The sequence below is a fragment of the Trachypithecus francoisi genome, unplaced genomic scaffold (assembly GCF_009764315.1).
Source record: "Trachypithecus francoisi isolate TF-2019V2 unplaced genomic scaffold, Tfra_2.0 Lachesis_group17, whole genome shotgun sequence".
In the NCBI taxonomy this organism is placed as follows: Eukaryota; Metazoa; Chordata; class Mammalia; order Primates; family Cercopithecidae; genus Trachypithecus; species Trachypithecus francoisi.
This window is the reverse complement of record NW_022681462.1, coordinates 36854317-36875166: the sequence shown is the minus strand read 5'-3', so window position 1 is coordinate 36875166 and position 20850 is coordinate 36854317. Positions and strand designations below refer to the sequence as shown.

Below are 20850 nucleotides of genomic sequence, written 5' to 3'. Positions count from 1 at the left end.
CCAATGGGAACACTTAAAAATCTTACATACCACCTCAAAATGCTATAAAGGTTTTGAATTTTCCATATGCCAAAACTCCCAGAAAATTCTTGTTCTTGAGACCTGTGACAATGAATGGAACCGGGAGGAATAAAGAAAGACATCTTTCTTCTCTAAACATATACTCTTTGCCCTTCAAACCACTTGGACCTCAAATGAGAGAATTTCAGCCAGAAGGTATCCTTGGGAAGACAAGAAATAGAAAAGCCAAAGGCAAAATGGGAAGAGAGAAAGTGACTCACACATATAGGGATACTGAAAGGTCTTTATTGCCCACTGGCCACCAGCACTTTCCCAGCCACATGCTGGGCCCTCTAGGTTTCTCCAGCCCACTCTAAGGACCCATGAAATGCATCCACAGTCCAGCTGTCTTTTTTCTGTCCTTCTGGGGGACCAAGTTACCCTCTGGGGCATACTACAAGGCACCAGGGCCTCGGGGAGAGGGGTAGGAGGACCGAGCAGCATTCTCTGTAGAGGAGGACAGGAAAGGAGACCCTCTTGGCACCCATTTACAGAGGGTTGTCCCTGACGAGAAGGGCAGGTGGGAGAGGTTCCCTATTACTTAAGAGAAGGCACCAGTGGCAAAGAGCACAATGAAGAGAATGATGATAAAAACAATCACGCAGATAAGGACAATCATCTTCACATTCTTCCACCAGAATTTCCGAGCCACCTTCTGCGATGTCGTCTTGAAGTGCTCAGACTGTTGGGGAAAAGGCAGAGTGAGTGACCCAGTGGATCCTCCCACTGGAACAACAGTATAAGTACAAGTGCAACCCACAGGCCAAACTTTTTTGTTTTTGTTTTTTTGAGATGGAGTCTTGCTCTGTCGCCCAGGCAGTGGCTCGATCTTGGCTCACTGCAGCCTCCACCTCCTGGGTTCAAGTGATTCTCCTGCCTCAGCCTCCTGACTAGCTGGGATTACACCACCACACCCAGCTAACTTTTGTATTTTTAGTAGAGACGAGATTTCACCATGTTGGCCAGGCTGGTCTTGAACTCTTGACCTCAAGTAATCCGCCCTCCTGAGGTGGGATTACAGGTGTGAGCCACTGTGCCCGGCCTACAAGCCAGATATCTGTTTGTTTGTTTGTTTGTTTGTTTTTGTTTTCTTGAGACAGAGTTTCACTCTGCTGCCCAGGCTGGAATGCAGTGGCGCAATCTCAGTTCACTGCAACCTCCACCTTCCGGGTTCAAGTGATTCTCCTATCTCAGCCTCCTGAGTAGCTGGGATTACAGGCGTGCACCACCATGTCCAGCTAATTTTTGTATCTTTAGTAGAGATGGGGTTTCACCATGTTGGCCAGGCTGATCTTGAACACTTGACCTCAGGTGATCCACCTGCTTTGGCCTCCCAAAGTGCTGGGATTACAGGCATGAGCCACGGCACCTGGCCTTGTTTGTTGGTTTTTTGAGACAGGGTCTAGCTCTGTCACCCAGGCTGAAGTGCAGTGGCACAATCTTGGCTTACTGTAGCCTCCATGTCCAGGGCTCAAGCAATCCTCCCACTTCAGCCTCCCTAGTGCTGGGATTATAGGCACATGCCACCATGCTCAGCTCAAGCCATACATCTTAATACTGACACTGTAAGCTGAGGTAGCAAACTGCTAAATAAAATATGCTCTGGTCGGGCACGGTGGCTCACACCTATAATCCCAGCACTTTGGGAGGCTGAGGCAGATGGATCTCCTGAGGTCAGGAGTTCATGACCAGCCTGGCCAACATTGTGAAACCCCCTCTCTACTAAAAATACAAAAAAATTAGCCAGGCATAGTGGTGGGTGCTTGTAATCCCAGCTACTTGGGAGGCTGAAGCAGGAGGATCACTTGAACCTGGGAGGCGGAGGTCGCAGTGAGCCGAGATCACACCAATGCACTCCAGCCTGGGTAACAGAGCGAGACTCCATCTCAAAAAAAAAAAAAAATGCTCTATCTTGCCTACCTTGACAAATGTACCTTCCTAAAAATCTGGAAGGCCGGGTTGAAATTTAGAATTCTCAGGATCCTAGGAAGTCTCCACCTAGATATGACTAGGGGTCCCCATTCTCTTCTAACCCCTGCACTGTCATGCACACTGAGGGGTCCCTGACACCTGCTTACACCCAGGGGTACAACACTGGCAGCACAATCTGCCCCCCCAGTCTGCCCTTGGGAGGGCAGATCCTGGGACTGAGGGATGCAGGCTCCAGGTGGGCACATCTCCCAGCTCCAGGACTCCTTGCCCCATCGTGACTGCTGAGGCTGGAGGAGGGACCAGGACAGTACAGAGGGTTGGAAGTAAGGGAACTCCTCCTCCTCCATGCACTCTTCCCCATGCCCAGCAATTCGAGTTATAGACACTAAATTTCCTAGTGCTTGTCCAGGCATGGTGACTCAAGTCTGTAATCCCAGCACTTTGAGAGGCCAAGGTAGGTGAATCACCTGAGGTCAGGAGTTCGAGACCAGCCTGGCCAACATGGCAAAACTTCGTCTCTACTGAAAATACAAAAATTAGCCAGGTGTGGTGGTGCATACTGTAATCCCAGCTACTCAGGAGGCTGAGGCAAGAGAATCATTTGAACCCAGGAGGCGAAGGTTGCAGTGAGCCGAGATTGCACCACTCTAGCCTGGGCAACAGAGTGAGGCTCTATTAAAAAAAAAAAAAAAAAAAATCCCGGGGCCGTGCTCCCCAATTAAGCTACAATTAAGCTACAGAAACAAGCAATGAGCCCCAGGGAGACAAGGGAGCAATACCCAAGAGCCAAGAGTTCACACAGGACTAAGAAAGCCAGAGCCAGCTTCCCAGCTGGACACAAAACCTGAGGCTCCAGACTTTGCTCAACTTTGGAGTTACTTCCTCCCTGAAACAGCTGGCCTCAGGCCCTGGCTGGAGAGAGAGAAGAATGAGGTCTAGCAAGATGTGTGGGAGATATTATTTTAGCCTTCATCTAGCAGGGGACCCTGGGATCAAAGCATTTCTCTGCTCTTTCCCCCTTCTTTTTAAAGCCAACTCAGCAAGATGCCAGCAATTTCCCACCCCTTGTCTAATAGCTCCTAGAGAAGGCTAGAGGCCACATGTGGGGGTTTCCTCAAAGCCAATACTTCTGCCCTGGGAAGGTCAGATCCAAATGATTGTCATGGGCAGGCTTCAAAGGGAAAACAAGTTTCCCAGGAGAGAAGCCTGAGAATGCATGGGCTGACTGAGCTATCGGTCTCAGAACATGCCTCTGTGGGTGAGCTGCCATAGTCATGGGACCTCAGTCATGGGATCCATTCCCTGGGATCCATAACAATCTGTGGAGCAGAGCAGATTCAGAAGTGGAGACTCAGCTCACATCAGCTCCCCAACCAGGTGAAAGGCAACAGAAATGTCACACTTCGGACCCTCCTGTTCATTTTGCCCCACCAAAAAGAAATCCCCTCCCTCCTTCTTTTCCTCCAGCCCCCAGTGGGGTCCCTGTCTCACTGTGGCTTCCAGATCCTCTGTCTTGTTGCGGAGATGTTCCAAGTTTTCCCCTCGGGCCAGGATCCGCTCCACATTCTGGGTCATAATATTCTTAACTCCCTCCACCTCACTCTGCAGGTTCCGCACGCGATCATTTCCTCCACCTTCACTGGCTTCCTCCTGCGCAGCAACACAGGGTTAATTAGACCAAGTGGTGGGGGAACTGGAGACTTGGCCTCAGAGGTCTGGGGAGGGTAAGGCCTCAGGCAGACTTCAGCTTTTTGTAAAATGCTTGAAATGTTTACAAAGAGAATGTTTTCAGGTATTACTTGTGTAATCAAAAATAAATGCATTTGTAAGCCCCAGAAGGTGAGATGTGATGCTAAAGAGACTAGATCAAACTTCTTTCAGGATTGTTAGGGCCCCTGACAAAGAAAAGCAGCACATCACTAAATCTCTCCCCGCTGCTTCCTTGCTCCCTAGAGAAGGCCATAGAATACAGCAGAGCCAGCATCTCACAATGTTCCCTTTCCAGGGCAGAGCCTACCACTATTTACAATTCCCGGAGCCACCCCCGTTTCCTGATTTCTCGGGATCCTCATTGAAAGTGTCTGTGCTGGCCAGCAAAACACCCTCACCCAGCCTCACCCATCTGCCCCTCTAAATAGCTGCTGGAACATGGCCCTGGCCGCAATGCCATTGCTGCTGTGACCCAGAACAACAGGCAACCAAGTACCCCAGAAGGTGCCCAGAGCCGTTGAGCCGCACACTTCTGCTTTCCCCACCACTGGGCACCACGCGCAGGCACCAAGCAACCACCTGCTTATGCAGATATTAAATAAAAATACCCGCCTGGGTATTGGGGGAAATGGAGGACTAGTCCTCCCTGGCTGATGTCTCATCTCAGAGGCTTCATGACAAGGTTTTTGAACAAGGAGAGAAAAATATTATTAAGCTCCTCCCTCCTTGACCTCCAAAAACAGGCCAGTGGCATGGGTCAGAACTAGCTTCTCACAGAGAACCAACTTCTGGTTATCTTATAAACCCTTAGTTCTCTTCTTCATGTTAATGGAGAAAGGACACCCAAAGGACTCAGTGGACACACAAATCCTTTGTGTTTCTGTGTAGGGATAAAGTGAAAGGCCAGAGAGGAGAGCTCCTGCCGCTGGGCTGGAATCTGAACTGGAAACTGCCCAGGCACTGCCTGGTGGTGTCACAACACCCGCCTCGGGCTCCCTGGAGGAGGAAGGCACAACAACACTTTGCCTGGAATTCGGAGCCCCCATTGGCACTGGCACGGAAGCCCAGCTCCCCACTAGCACAGAGGTCAGGGGAGGGAGGAAGAAGGAGTGGAAACACCTGCTAGGACGGTTCAGCGCTATTTGCAGCCAAGTTGTCAAAGAGGAGAGGCCACAGGCAGCACTGGCCCAGCCCTCTAACTTTGCCACCAACTCTCCTCCCCCCACACAGCCAACCCCCAGTCCCGAGCCCCTTCTGGCTCCTCTTTAAATCAGCCCTTTCCTAGTTTCCAGTTCGCTCACCATGTCTCAAGAGCAGCCCAGGCCGATCAGCAGGTGAATTCGCCTAGTCGGCTTCCTCCCAGGGTGGCCGTCAGCTCACTTCCTGCTTGCTCCAGCTTTCAGCCTGCCCCCGCCCACCTCGCATCTCGAGTCGCTCCAGCCACACCTAACTCAGGTTTCCCCAGGTAGGCGGGCACTCTTCACTGTCCACCCAGTGGCTTCCCAAACAAGAGCTTAAGCTTAGAGTAATAGGGATCTCAGATGCTAAAGGTCTTCTAACTTTTCAGGAATTAGAAAAGAAAGATCAAGCAGCCCTCCAAGGTTTCCTGAGGCTGGACCTCCTGATCTAGAAAGAGTAGCCATCTCTCTCTCTTTTTTGGTTTTTTTTTTAAATAGAGAGGAGGTCTCACCATGTTGCCCAGGCTGGTCTCAAACTCCTGGGCTCAGACGATCCTCCCACCTCAACCTCCCAAAGTCCTAGGAGCCATGACGCCCCACCAGCCATCTCCTTTTAATGTCTTGAATATCTGACTCCAGTTTCTAGAGACAGAGATCAACCATGCCAGGCCTGGCTCACAGGGAAACAAAATGCAGTTATGAAAATTTCTTGCTGGATAACACTTGTTCTCAGGTCCCTCAGTGACAGAAAACACTAAAACCCCTGAAGTCTGGAATACTGTGATCCTGGGCTCTGATTCTGAAAGCTCTGGGTTACTAGTTACAGGCCCCTGAGTGAACCTTTTCACCTCTGTGGAGTTTGCAGGTGCTGATGCTTAGCTCAGACAGTGCTGGTAAGAAGCAAAAAGAGGCCGGGCATGGTGGCTCATGCCTGTAATCCCAGCACTTTGGGAGGCCAAGGCAGGCAGATCACTTGAGGTCAGGAGTTCGAGACCAGCCTGGCCAACATGGCAAAACCCAGTCTCTACTAAAAATACAAAATAATTAGCCAGGCATGGTGGCAGGTGCCTGTAATCCCAGCTACTCAGGAGGCTGAGGCAGGAGAATCGCTTGAACCTGGGAGACAGAGAGTGCAGTGAGCTGAGACCATGCCATTGCACTCCAGCCTGGGCAACAAGAGCAAGACTCTGTCTCAAAAAAAAAGATAGCATGTGCAATGCACTGCCACTAGCACAGTGTCTGTAATGATGGCTCACCAAACCTCTCCTTCCCTTCCAGAGTTCAGCAATTCTGCATTTCCCTTCAGGGGCCACCACAGAGGTAATTGATCCCAGTCAGTGATCAGTGATCAGAAGACTGCCCTGGTGTACCAGAGCAGGGGGCCCAAGGCAAAGGACTTTTCCACTAACCTGGCTCCAGGCCGGAGAAAATCTGTTCTTCCTTGACAGTGTTTATCAAGACAGAAGAACAATAACAGGGACATTCAGAAGGGAACGAACATTCTTGACCCATTCCAGAAGAAATCAGTTCCAAGGAGGAAACGTCAGCTTTTCCAACAAGTACTTTTTTTGTTTGTTTATTTTGTTTTGTTTTCTTGAGATGGTCTCCTTCTGTCACCCAGGCTAGAGTCCAGTGGCATGATCGTAGCACACTGTAGCCTTGAACTCCGGGGCTACAGCGATCATCCTGCCTCAGCCTCCCCAGTAACTGAAACTACAGGTGCAAACCACCATGTCTGGCTAATTTATTTTAAAACTTTTCGTAGAGATGGGGGTCTTACTATGTTGCCCAGGCTTGTCTCAAACTCCTGTTCTCAAGTAATCCTCCCTCCTCGGCTTCCCAAAGTGCTGGGATCACAGGTGTGAGCCACCATATCCAGACACAAAACTTTTTTTTTTTTTTTTGGGACGTTTCTCTCTTGTCACCCAGGCTGGAGTGCAATGGCGCTATCTCGGCTCACTGCAGCCTCTGCCTCCCAGGTTCAAATGATTCTCCTGCTTCAGCCTCCCTAGTAGCTGGGACTACAGGTGCATGCCACCAGGCACGGCTAATTTTTTTTTGTATTTTTAGTAGAGACAGGGTCTCACCATGTTAGCCAGGGTGGTCTTGAACACCTGACCTCAGGTGATCTACCTGCCTCGGCCTCCCAAAGTGCTGGGATTGCAGGCGTGAGCCACCCGCCCAGCCACAAATACCTTTTTAAAGGCTTTAAATAAACTTCGGACCCCTGTAGCTTTTTGTTGTTGTTGTTTTTAGAGGCAGGGTCCCACTCTATCATCCAGGTTAGAGTGCAGTGCAGTGTGTTCAAGCTCACTGCAGTCTTGAACTCCTGGGCTCAAGCAATCTCCCCACCTCACACTCCCCAGTCAGCTGGGACTACAGGCAAGGGCCACCATGTCCAGCTAGTTTTTTTTTTTTTTTTGGAGACAGTGTCTTGCTGAGTTGCCCAAACTGGTCTCAAACTCCAAACCTCAAGCGATTCTCCCATCTCAACCTCCCAAAGTGCTGGGATTATAGGCATAACCCACCACGCTCAGCAAATATTATATATAAGCCCAGGCAACATATCAAGACCCTGTCTCTATAAAAAAATAAAACTGCTGGACGCAGTGGCCCACGCCTATAATCCCAGCACATTGGGATGCTGAGGCAGTGGATCACCTGAGGTCAGGAGTTCGAAACCAGCCTGATCAACATGTCAAAACCCATCTCTACTAAAAATACAAAATTTGCTGGGCATGGTGGCGCATGCCTGTAATCCCAGCTACTCAGGAGGCTGAGGCAGGAGAATTGCTTGAACCCTGGACGCGGAGGTTGCAGTGAGCCAAGATCACACCCTTGCAATTCAGCCTGGGTGACAGAGTGAGACTCTGTCTCTAACAATAACAATAATAATAATAATAATAATAATAATAATAATAATGTAAAAAATAAAAATAAAGTAAAATAAAAAAATAAAATTGGCTGGGCGTCGTGGCTCACACCTGTAATCCCAGCACTTTGGGAGGCCAAGACGGGCAGATCACCTGAGGTCGGGAGCTCGAGACCAGCCTGACCAACATGGAGAAACACTGTCTCTACTAAAAATACAAAATTAGCCAGGCATGGTGGCACATGCCTGTAATCCTAGCTACTCAGAGGCTGAGGAAGGAGAATTGCTTGAACCCAGGAGGCGGAGGTTGCGGTGAGCCAAGATCGCACCATTGCACTCCAGCCTGGGCAACAAGAGTGAGACTCTGTCTCAAAATAAATAAATAAACAAACAAATAAATAAATAAATAAATAATAAAATAAAATTAGCCAGGCATGGTGGTGCATGTCCATAGTCTTAGCTGCTTGGAGAGCTAGCACAGATGGATCACTTGAGCCCAGGGGTGTGAGAGAGCAGTGAGCTATGATAGTGCCACTGCACTCCAGCCTGGTGACAGAGCTAGACCCTGTCACTAAAAATGATAATAATAATAATAATTTTATATATTGATTATGTGGTGCAATAATGTTTGGCTATATTGAGTTAAATAAAGATTAATACAAATAATTTCGGCCAGGGATGGTGGCTCACGCCTGTAATCCCAGCACTTTGGGAGGCTGAGGTGGGCTGATCATGAGGTCAGGAGATCAAGACCAGCCTGGCCAACATGGTGAAACCTCGTCTCTACTAAAAATAAAAAAATTAGCAGGACGTAATGGTGATTGCCTGTAATCCCAGCTACTCGGGAGGCTGAGGCAACAGAATCACTTGAACCCGGGGAGTGGAGGTTGCAGTGAGCCGAGATTGCACCACTGCACTCCAACCTAGGTGACAATCATAGCTCATTGTAGCTGGTTTCAAGCAATCCTCCTGCCTCAGCCTCCCAAAGTGTGGGCATTTCAGGCATAAGCCACTGCACCCAGCCCTGTTTCTCTTACTTTTAAAATTTGGCCAGTAGAAAAATGTAAATTATGTGATTAGTAAAAAACGTTAAAATACATATTGTAAAGTGGCTTATTGCTGGGCATGGTGGCTGATCCATACCTTAATATTTACGTGACCTGGGACAAACTCACATAACAACTGTAAGCCTCAGTTACCTCATCATCTGTGCTTAGCACTCAAAAAACTCAGTAGACCTTGGCCGGGCGCGGTGGCTCAAGCCTGTAATCCCAGCACTTTGGGAGGCCGAGACGGGTGGATCACGAGGTTAGGAGATCGAGACCATTCTGGCTAACACGGTGAAACTCCGTCTCTACTAAAAAAATACAAAAAACTAGCCAGGCGAGGTGGTGGGCACCTGTAGTCCCAGCTACTCGGGAGGCTGAGGCAGGAGAATGGCGTGAACCCGGGAGGCGGAGCTTGCAGTGAGCTGAGATCCGGCCACTGCGCTCTAGCCTGGGTGACAGAGCGAGACTCTGTCTCAAAAAAAAAAAAAAAAAAAAACTCAGTAGACCAGGTGCAGTGGCTCACACCTGTAATCCCAGCACTTTGGGAGGCTGAGGTGAGAGGACTGCTTGAGCCTGGGATTTCAAGACCAGCCTGACCACCATAGTGAGACCCTGTCTTTTTCTTTTTGCTTTTTCTTTTTTTGAGAAGGAGTTTCACTCTTGTTGCCCAAGCTGGAGTGTAGTGACGCAGTCTTGGCTCACTGCAACCTCCGCCTCCTGGGTTCAAGTGATTCTTCTGCCTCAGCCTCCCAAGTAGCTGGGAATACAGGCCTGCGCCACTACACTCAGCTAATTTTTTTATTTTCAGTAGAGACAGGGTTTCACCATGTTAGGCAGGCTGGTCTTGAACTCCTGACCTCAAGTAATCTGCCCACCTCAGCCTTCCAAAGTGCTGGGATTACAGGCGTAAGCCACCGCCCCAGCCTCAAACATTTTATTTACATATATATATATATATATATATATATATTTTTTTTTTTTTTTTTTTTTTTTTTTTTTTTTCTTTTCTGTAAAGTGACTTTGTAAGGAAAAACTGCTAAACTGCTAGGTCGTAGGAGTTGTAGCCCAAGAAGCAATGGACCAAATCTTGGTTTATTCTCGGTCGTACCTCTCATATACACCTCCTCCTTTCCATGCCAGCCCCTTCCTCCTAGTTAATGCCACCATGATCTCTTCCCTGGACAATTCCAATTCCCTCTAAACTCACCTTTCTTTTCTCATCTACTCCTCTGTGACTGATTGCTATCTTCCCAAAACAGGTATTTAAGTATGCTCCACCCTGCCTCCAGGATAAAGCCCCAACTTCCTAGCAATTCCCTGTGTGATCAAAAGACTAGGGTGACATCTGACCTCCTACTCTTCTACACTACTACCCCTGGCTGTGCAGTTTCAGGCAAGTCACTTCATTTGCAAAATGGGATTAAGAATAGGCTGGGTGCGGTGGTTCATGCCTGTAATCCCAGTACTTTGGGAGGCTGAGGCTGGCGGATTTCTTGAGACGGAGAGTTAAAGACCAGCCTGGCTAATACTGCAAAACCCCATCTCTACTGAAAATGTAAAGATTCGCTAGGCATGGTGACACACACCTGTAGTCCCAGCCACTGTGGGAGGCTGAGGTGGGAGGATTGCTTGAACCTTGGAGATGGAGGCTGCAGTGAGCTGAGATCGTGCCCTACTGCACTCCAATCTGGGTCACAGAGCCAGGGCCAGACCCCATCTCAAAAAAAAAAAAAGGTGGGGCACAGTGGCCCACACCTGTAATCCCAGCACTTTGGGGGGCCAAGGCAGGTGGATCATCTGAGGTCAGGAGTTCAAGACCAGCCTAGCCAACATGGTGAAACCTTGTCTCTACTTAATACAAAAAATTAGCTGGACATGGTGGCACATTCCTCTAGTCCCAGCTACTTAGGAGGCTGAGGCAGGAGAATCGCTTGAACTGGGGAGGCGAAGGTTGCAGTGAGCCGAGATTGCGCCATTGCACTCCAGCCTGGGCAACAAGAGCAAAACCCCGTCTCAAAAAAAAAAAAAAAGAAAGAAAAAGAAAGAAAAATAAAAAGGAGACTAATGGAGAAAACTGAATGAGAAACAAAGAGAAAGGGACTATTACCACCCTGAAAAGGGAACCAAGCAAACTTTCAGGTACATAAACCTTGGCATATATCCCAGTCTTCTGATTTATGCCTCAGTTGGGCAGTTTACTCCTATATCTCAGAGGAGAAAAGCTGGAGAACAAGGAAAAGGTACATTCAGGAGACTCAACCGAACCTGCTTCCTGAAGGATCATGAAGTTCTCACCACTGCAAAGGTTTACTTCTGTTTCCAAACCTTTTCTCTATAGCCTGTTACACTGGTGGCCATCCCACCTGTCTCCTAATGTTCCCTTTTACTCTCTGAATGTGCCCCTAGAACCCAGAGATTCTGCCCTTGGCCATCTTTCTTTCTTTCTTTCTCTTTCTCTCTTTCTTTCTTTCTTTCTTTCTTTCCTTCCTTCTTTCCTTATTTCCTTCTTTCTTTCTTTTCTTTCTTTCTTTTCTTTTCTTTCTTTCTCTTTCCTTCCTTCCTTTTCTTTCTTTTCTTTCTTTCTTTCTTTCCTTCTTTCCTTCTTTCCTTTTCTTTCTTTCCTTCTTTTTCTTTCTTTCCTTCCTTCCTTCTTTCCTTCCTTCCTCCCTCTTTCTTTCTTCCTTCCTTCCTTTCTTCCTTTCTTTCCTTTTTCCTTTTCCTTTCCTTCCTCTCCTTCCTCTCCTTCCTTCCTTCCTTCCTTCCTTCCTCCTTCCTTCCTTTCGACGAAGTCTCACTCTATCACCCAGGCTGGAGTGCAGTGGCACTATCTTGGCTCACTGCCACCTCCGCCTCCCAGGTTCAAGCGATTCTCCTGCCTCAGCCTCCTGAATAGCTGGGACTACAGGCACGTGCTACCACACCCGACTAATTTTTTGTATTTTTAGTAGAGACAGGGTTTCACCGTGTTAGCCAGGTTGGTCTTGATCTTCTGACCCCATGATCCGCCCGCCTCGGCCTCCCAAAGTGCTGTGATTACAGGCCCGAGCCACTGTGCCCGGCCCCTTGGTCATCTTCCGACTTCTGAAGAGAACCAGCTCCGTTTTAGAGCAGTGTTTCTCAGTGGGGTGATTTTGCCTTTCAGGTGTCATTTCACAATGTCTGGAGACATTTTGGGTTGTCACAGCTGGGGGTAGGGGTGCTACTAGTGTCTGGTGGGTTGAGGCTAAGGATGTTGCTAAAATATCCTACAATGCAAAGGACACCCTCTCACAAGAAAGAATCTGGACCAAAATGGCAATTGTTTTGAGGCTGAGAAACCCTGGTCTCCCTATAAGGAAGTGCAGTGCCTCTACGGCTTCAATAGCCATTTGTGGACAATCCCCAAATATATTATGTCTAGCCTGGGCCTCTCCCTCAACTACCAATGCTGCTTCTCCAATGCCCTGGACAGTTCACGGATGTGTCCAACACCCAAACCAAACCCTTTATCTTTTCTCCACATTCCTCCTCCTGGGTGGGATCCCATTCTACCTGTTTCTCAAGCTAGGAACCACAAAGCATGCTCCACATGCAAGGTCATCACCAAGCCTTAGTTCATACTTTATTTATTTATTTATTTACAAGGGCACAAAAATCAGGCAATTGGTTCATTCTTGGTCATGCCTCTCATATCCACCACCTCCTTGGTCCACCAGCTCCTGCCTCCTGGTTAATGCCAGCAGCATGATCTCCTCCCTGGACAATTCCAATCCCCTCTAAATTCACCTTTCTTTTCCCATCTATTCCTCTGTGGTTGATCGCTGTCTTCCAGAAACACATATTGTGTGCTACATCCTGCCTCCAGGATAAAGCCCAGACTTCTTAGAATGGCATTCCAAGACTGTTCTCAACCTGCTTTTCTAAACTTCTCTCCCATTAGATTCACCTCCCAGCCCTCCAGTCAACCAAATTACACATCCTTTCTCAAACATCGTACACCATCTCCCTTCTATACCTTTGCCTAAAGCCTTCACTCATCACTGCTTAAGACAATTCTATTCACATTTAAGACATAGCCTCCATGAAGCTTTAGAGATTTCCCCACTGAAGCTAACTTGTTCCTGTTCTGATCTCCATCACATTTTATTTCTTTTGAAGAATCTTTCACACACTGTCTTACATATTTGACCCCCTCCAACACATTAAGTCCTATAAACGCAGGCAGGGACTGAGTCCTTTGATACCCTTTGTAGTATATGACATATGTCCTATACATGTAGGCAACTCACTAAAGTTTTCAGATATTGAACTGAGAAGTCTGAAAGAAAGCTTCTTTCTCCACAGTGCAGAGAAAGATGATTTTTGTTGGAAAACATTTATAGAGAAATTTCTTTCCTAAACTTTGGCCTATTTTATGGATAAATGAATGCTAAATATTACAAATCTTTGTATATTGGTCCTGAAAGGAAAAACTGGAGGTACTGAGTTAGCAAGTTCATTTATTAGCTGTATTTTTCTTTTTTCTATTCCTTTTTTTTTTTGAGACAGAGTCTCACTCTGTCTCTAGGCTGGAGTGCAGTGGTGCAATCTCGGCTCGCTGCAACCTCTGCCTCCCAGGTTCAAGCAATTCTCTGCCTCAGCCTCCCAAGTAGCTAGGATTACAGGCGCTCGATGCCACGCCTGGCTAATTTTTGTATTTTTAGTAGAGACGGGGTTTCAACATCTTGGCCAGGCTAATCTTGAACTCCTGACCTCGTGATCCACCCGCCTCGGCCTCCCTAAATGCTGGGATTACAGGTGTGAGCCACTGCGCCCGGCTATTAGCTGTATGTTTCCTACACAGAATACTCTCGTTCACCCAAGACTATTAAGAGCTTTTGATTTCCAGCTGGGTGAGGTGGCTCATGCCTGTAATCACATCAGTTTGGGAGGCCAAGGCAGGAGGATGCCTTGAGGGCAGGAGTTCCAGATGAGTCTGGTCAACATAATGAGACCCTGTCTCTACAAAATATTTTTTATTTTATTATTTTATTTTATTTAATTTTTGAGACAGAGTCTCATTCTGTCGCCAGACTGGACTGCAGTGGCGTGATCTCAGCTCACTGCAAACTCCGCCTCCAGGGTTTAAGCGATTCTTCGGCCTCAGCCTCCAGAGTAGCTAGAACTACAGGCGCCTGCCACCATGCCCAGCTAAATTTTGTATTTTTTTAGTAGACACAGGGTTTCATTATGTTGGCCAGGATGGTCTTGATCTCTTGAGCTCATGATCTGTCCGCCTCGACCTCCCAAAGTGCTGGGATTGCAGGCATGAGCCACCGCGCCCGGCCGATTTTATTTTTATTTTATTTTATCTTATTTTAGAAATGGAATCTTACTCTGTCACCCAGGCTGGAGTGCAGTGGCACGATCTCAGCTCAATGCAACCTCCACCTCCTGGGTTTAAGCAGTTCTCCTGCCTCAGCCTCCCAAGTAACTGGAATTACAGGCATGCACAACCATGCCTGGCTAATTTTTTTATTTTTAGTAGAGATGGGGTTTCACCATGTTGGCCAGGCTGGTCTTGAACTCCTGACCTCAGATGATCCACCTGCCTTGGCCTCCCGAAGTGCCGGGATTACAGGTGTGAGTCACCGGGGCTGGCCAAAATATTTTTTTTTTGAGACGGAGTCTGGCTCTGTCGCCCAGGCTGGAGTGCGGTGGCTGGATCTCAGCTCACTGCAAGCTCCACCTCCCGGGTTTACGCCATTCTCCTGCCTCCACCTCCCAAGTAGCTGGGACTACAGGCGCCCACCTCGCCGCCCGGCTAGTTTTTTATATTCTTTAGAAGAGACGGGGTTTCACCGTATTAGCCAGGATGGTCTCGATCTCCTGACCTTGTGATCCACCCGTCTCGGCCTCCCAAAGTGCTGGGATTACAGGCTTGAGCCACCGCGCCCGGCCAAATATTTTTTAAATTAAAAAAAATTTTGAAAAGAACGTGATTTCCCTCTCTCCTTTCAAAACTGCACTCATCCTTCAAAGCCCAAGTGAGACCCGAAGACCCTGTCTCAAAAAAAGCTTTCCTGATTTCTCTAGTGTAATTCATTTCTTCCTCAATGCTCCCATAGCACTCATTTAACAGTATTTATGACTTTCTATATTCTATTACTGTTATTACTATCCTATTATTTTTAAATTCTTTTATTATTATCATCTGTTTCCTTACCCTTTAACTCCTAGAGGACAGAGGCTACAATTTAGTCATTTTTCCTTCTCTGTAACTTGTTCAGTCCTTAGCACATAACAGATCATAAATGCTAAACTTAATGGAAGCATTAATACTGAGTAGTCCTAGAAGAGTTGATACAAATGTCCTAAGCCAAACTGAATTCATTTGGGCCAGTATTTGATAGTGGATTAAGAAATCCATCTCAGGCCGGGCGCGGTGGCTCAAGCCTGTAATCCCAGCACTTTGGGAGGCCGAAACGGGCGGATCACAAGGTCAGGAGATCGAGACCATCCTGGCTAACATGGTTAAACCCCGTCTCTACTAAAAAATACAAAAAACTAGCCAGGCGACGTGGCGGGCGCCTATAGTCCCAGCTACTTGGGAGGCTGAGGCAGGAGAATGTCGTGAACCCGGAAGTCGGAGCTTGCAGTGAGCTGAGATCCGGCCACTGCACTCCAGCCGGGGCGACAGAGCGAGACTCCGTCTCAAAAAAAAAAAAAAAAAAAAAAAAAAGAAATCCATCTCAGACTGGGAGCAACGGCTCATGCCTATAATCCCAGCACTTTGGGAGGCCAAGGTGGGAGGATCACTTGTGTTCAAGAGTTTGAGACCAGCATGGGCAACATAGTGAGACATTGTCTCTCCAAAATACAAGAAATTAGCCGGGCATGGGGGTGCACGCCTAGTCCCAGCTCCTCAGTAGGCTGAGGCAAGGTGATCACTTGAACCCAGGATGTCGTCTGCAGTGAGCTGTGATCATGCCACTCAGCCTGGGTGACAGAGTGAGAACCTGTCTCAAAAAAAAAAAAAAAAAGCCAGGTGTGGTGGCAGGTGCCTGTAGTCTCAGCTACTTGGGAGGTTGGGGCAGGAGGATCACTAGAGCTCAGGAGTTATATAGTGTGCTATGCCCATCGGGTATCTGCACTAAGCTCAACATTATTATAGTGACCTCCTGGGAGCAAGGAACCACCAGGTTGCCTAAGGAGGGGTGAACTGGCCCATGTGGGAAACAGAGCAGGTCAAAACTCCCATGCTGATCAGTAGTGGGATTGCACCTGTGAATAGCCACTGTACTCCAGCCTGGGCAACATAGTGAGACCCTGTGTCTAGAAAGAAAGATGGGTCCAGGCATGGTGGCTCACGCCTGTAATCCCAACACTTTGGGCAGCCAAGGCGGGTGGATCACTTGAAGTCAGCAGTTTTAGACCAGCCTGGTCAATATGGTGAAACCCCGTCTCTACTAAAAATACAAAAATCACGCCTGGTTAGGCGTGGTGGCAGGCATCTGTAATACCAGCTACTCAGGAGGCTGAGGCAGAAGAATCGCTTGAACCCAGGAGGCAGAGGTTGCAGTGAGCCGAGATCGCGCCACAGCACTCCAGCCTGGGCAACAGAGTGAGACTTGGTCTCAAAAAAAAAAAAAAAAAAGTGACTTGATCTGCCTTGCCTGTTAGGATAACCTAGAAGTGAGCTATATCCTCAACAGCAGGAACACAGTTTGCCTGGTGATTCCTCCTGCTACAAATCCGTCTGGCACCAATAGCCGCTTTTATGTGTCTACCTCTGCCATTCTTTTCCTTTAGGACAATAGTTCTCGGTGTGTGGCCTAGGAACTCCTGAGAGCTTCAAAGACAAAATTACTGTAGTATTTGCCTTTTTAACGGCTGCCATTTGTACTGATGATGCAAAAGCAATGGTGGGTAAAAGTGCTGGCAACTAAGCAGAAATGAAGACGATGGCATCAAATTGTAGTAGTAGCCATTGTATTCCTCAATGCCATGCACTTGCAACTTTTAAAAGTGCCACTTTATATTAAGAATGTCCTGAAGCCAGGCATGGTGGTTCACACCTGTAATCCCAGCACTTTGGGAGGCTGAGGCAGGTGGATCGCCTGAGGTCAGGAGTTCAAGACAAGCCTGGCCAACATGGTAAAAACCTCATCTCTACTAAAAATACAAAAATTAGCTGGGCGTGGTGGGTGCATGCCGGTAATCCCAGCTACTCGGGAGGCTGAGGCAGGAGAATCACTTGAACCTGGGTCGGAGGTTGCAGTGAGCCAAGATCATGCCACTGCACTCCAGCCTGGTAACATAGTAAGACTCGGTCTCAAAAAAAAAAAAAAAGAAAGTCCTTGATGAAGCAGTACAAATTATTAATTGTATTAAATCTTGACCCTACAGTACATGTCTTTTTAATATTTTGTGTGAAGAAATGGGAAATATGCCTATAGCACTTCTGCATACAATAGTTGTCTCATGGTTTGTCAAGAAAAAGCACTTGTGCAATTAAACTAACCTTTGGCCTGGTGCAGTGGCTCATGCTCATAATCCAAACACTTTGGGAGGCCAGGGTAGGAGGATTGTTTGAGATCAGGAGTTTGAGACCAGCCTGGGCAACATGGAGAAACCAGATTTGTACAAAAAATTAACTAGGGGTGGACACCACACCTGGCCAGTTTTTGTACTTTTTTGTAGAGATGGGGTTTCACCATGTCATACAGGCTGGTCTCAAACTCCTGACCTCAAGCGATTCTCCCACCTTGGCCTCCCAAAGTTTTGGGATTATGGGCGTGAGCCACTGTGCCCAGCCCCTCTGCCTATTTTTATTTGGGCTGTCTTTTTAATTGTTGAGTTGCAGGAGTTCTTTACATATTCTGGATACTAGACCCTCATTAGACATGATTTTAAAATATTTCTCTCATTGTTTTCACTTTCAAGTATCCCTTTGATGCACACACCCAAAAAAGCAGTGTCCAATTGCATTCTTTGATGAAGAAGAATACAAGCAGTAAGTCAATTACAGCGTATTTTTTTCTTTTCTTTTTTCTCTTTTCCTCGCTCTCTTTTTTTTTTTTTTTTTTTTTTTGAGACGGAGTCTCGCTCTGCCGCCCAGGCTGGAGTGCAATGGCCGGATCTCAGCTCACTGCAAGCCCCGCCTCCTGGGTTTACGCCATTCTCCTGCCTCAGCCTCCCAAGTAGCTGGGACTACAGGCGCCCGCCACGTCGCCCGGCTTGTTTTTTTGTATTTTTTAGTAGAAACGGGGTTTCACCGTGTTAGCCAGGATGGTCTCGATCTCCTGACCTCGTGATCCACCCGTCTCGGCCTCCCAAAGTGCTGGGATTACAGGCTTGAGCCACCGCGCCCGGCCCTCTCTCTCTCTTTCTTTCTTTGAGACAGGGTCTTGCTCCATTGTCCAGGCTGGAGTGCAGTGGCACAGTGGCAGCTCACTGTGGCCTCGACCTCCCGAGCTCAAGCAGTCCTCCCACCTCAGCCTCCCAAGTAGCTGGGACTCCAGGCATGCACCACTGCACCTGGCTACTTTTTGTATTTTTTGTAATTTTTTGTAGAGATAGGGTGTCACCATGTTGCACAGGCTGGTCTCGAACTCCTGAGCTCAAGTAATCCTCCCTCCTCAGCCTCCCAAAGTGCTGGGATTACAGGTGTGAGCCACTGTGCCTAGCCTATGGTTGTTTTTAAATTAACAGACTAGGCCGGGTGAGGTGGCTCACACCTGTAATCCTAGCACTTTGGGAGGCTGAGGTGGGCGGATCAGGGCGAGGTGGCTCACACCTGTAATTCCAGCACTTTGGGAGGCTGAGGCGGGTGGATCACGAGGTTAAGAGCTCAAGACCATCCTGGCCAACATGGTGAAACCCTGTCTTTACTAAAAATACAAAAATTGCTGGGCGCGGTGGCTCAAGCCTGTAATCCCAGCACTTTGGGAGGCCGAGACGGGCGGATCACGAGGTCAGGAGATCGAGACCATCCTGGCTAATACAGTGAAACCCTGTCTCTACTTAAAAATACAAAAAACTAGCCGGGCGACGAGGCGGGCGCCTGTAGTCCCAGCTACTCGGGAGGCTGAGGCAGGAGAATGGCATAAACCCAGGAGGCGGAGCTTGCAGTGAGCTGAGATCTGGCCACTGCACTCCAGCCTGGGTGGCAGAGCAAGACTCCGTCTCAAAAAAAAAAAAAATTAGCTGAGCGTGGTGGTGCGCGCCTGTAGTCCCAGCTACTCAGGAGAATCATTTGAATCTGGGAAATGGAGGTTGCAGTGAGCCAAGATTGTGCCACTGCACTCCAGCCTGGCGACAGAGCGAGACTCCATCTCAAAATAAATAAATAAGTAATTAACTGACAGACTATTTTGGAGGGACAATTTTAGGCTTACAGAAAAATTGAGCAGAAAGTACAGAGAATTCCAGGCTGGGAGCAATGGCTTACGCCTTTAATCCCAGCACTTTCGGAAGCCAAGGAGGAAGGATCACTTGAGCTCAGGAGTTTGAGACCAGGCTGGGCAACATGGTGAAACCCCATCTCTACAAAAAATAAAAAAAATTAGCCAGGCGCAGTGATGCACGCCTGTAGTCCATCTACTTGGGAGGCTGAGGTGGGAGGATCACTTGAGCCCAGAAGGTCAAGGCTGCAGTGAGTCAAGATTGCGACACTGCCCCTCCAGCCTAGGCAACAGAGGGAGACTCCATCTCAAAACAAAACAAAAAAAAAAAAGAAGAAGAAGAAGGTACAGAGAGTTCCCATATCCCCCTTCAGGCTCCCATTTCTCCTATTATTAACCTTTTGCATTAGTGTGGTACATTTGTTACAACTGATGAGCCAGTATTGGTATACTATTAACATAGTCCAGCCAGGCGCGGTGGCTCATGCCTGTAATCCCAGCACTTTGGGAGGCCGAGGCGAGTGGATCACCTGAGGTCAGGAGTTCAAGACCAGCCTGGCCAACATAGTGAAAACCCGTCTTCACTAAAAATACAAAAAATTAGCTGGGCGTGAAGGCGGATACCTGTAATCCCAGCTACTCAGGAGGCTGAGGCAGGAGAATCGCTTTAAACTAGGAGGCAGAGGTTGCAGTGAGCCAAGACATTGCACTCCAGCCTGGGCAACAAGAGGGAAACTCTGTCTCAAAAAAAAAAAAACATAGTCCATATTGATACATTATAGTTAACAAAGTCCATAAGTTACATTAGGCTTTACTTTTTGCATTGTACATTCTATGGGTTTCCACACGTGTGACATGTATCCACCATGACACTATTACAACATCATACAAAATAGTTTCACTTCTGTAAAACTCCCCTGTGCTCCACCTACCATTCCTTCCTCCCCCCAACTCTACCTCCCTGGCAGTCACTGATCTTTTTATTGTCTCCATAGTTTAGCCTTTTCAGAATATCATACTGTTGGGGCCAAACGCAGTGCCTCATGCCTGTAATCCCAGCACTTTGGAAGGCTGAAGCAGGAGGATTGCTTGAGACCAGGAGTTTAAGATCATCTTGGGCAACATAGCAAGACCTTGACTCAAAAAAATACATATATACATATACATATACATACATATACATATATATGTCATATACATGTGTATGTATGTCATATAGATGGAATCATAGTTTGTAGTCTTTCCACATTGATTTCTTTCACTTAGCAATATGAATTTAAGGTTCCTCCATGTTTTTTAATGGCTTGATAGCTTTTTTTTTTTCCTTGAGATGGATCCCATTATGCCATTATGTCGCCCTGGCTGGTCTCAAACTCCTCAACTAAGTGATTGTCTTGCCTCAGCCTCCAGAAAAGCTGGGAATAGCTGAGACTACAGAAACATGCCATTTTTTTTCCTTTGTAGTACAAGCTAGAAAGCTTTTTTTTTTTTTTTTTTTGAGACAGAGTATTGCCCTTTCACCCTGGCTGGAGTACAGTGGCGCAATCTGGGCTCACTGCAACCTCCATCTCCCGGGTTCAAGCGATTCTCCTGCCTCAGCCTCCCGAGTAGCTGGGACTACAGGCACCTGCCACCACGCCCGGCTAATTTTTTGTTTTTTTAGTAGAGACGGGGTTTCACCGTGT

The 20850-nt window shown here is 47.7% G+C and overlaps 1 protein-coding gene across 1 annotated transcript; it reads right to left on the bottom strand.

Moving 5' to 3' along the window:
- Positions 1 to 286: 286 nt before the first annotated feature.
- VAMP8 (vesicle associated membrane protein 8) lies at positions 287 to 5158 on the bottom strand. The gene is made up of 3 exons (XM_033175323.1): positions 5004 to 5158; positions 3484 to 3642; positions 287 to 742 (listed from the first exon to the last, which is right to left on the bottom strand). The coding sequence occupies exons 1-3, from the start codon at positions 5004 to 5006 to the stop codon at positions 602 to 604; spliced, it is 303 nt and encodes a 100-aa protein (XP_033031214.1). The 5' UTR covers positions 5007 to 5158; the 3' UTR covers positions 287 to 601.
- Positions 5159 to 20850: the final 15692 nt, after the last annotated feature.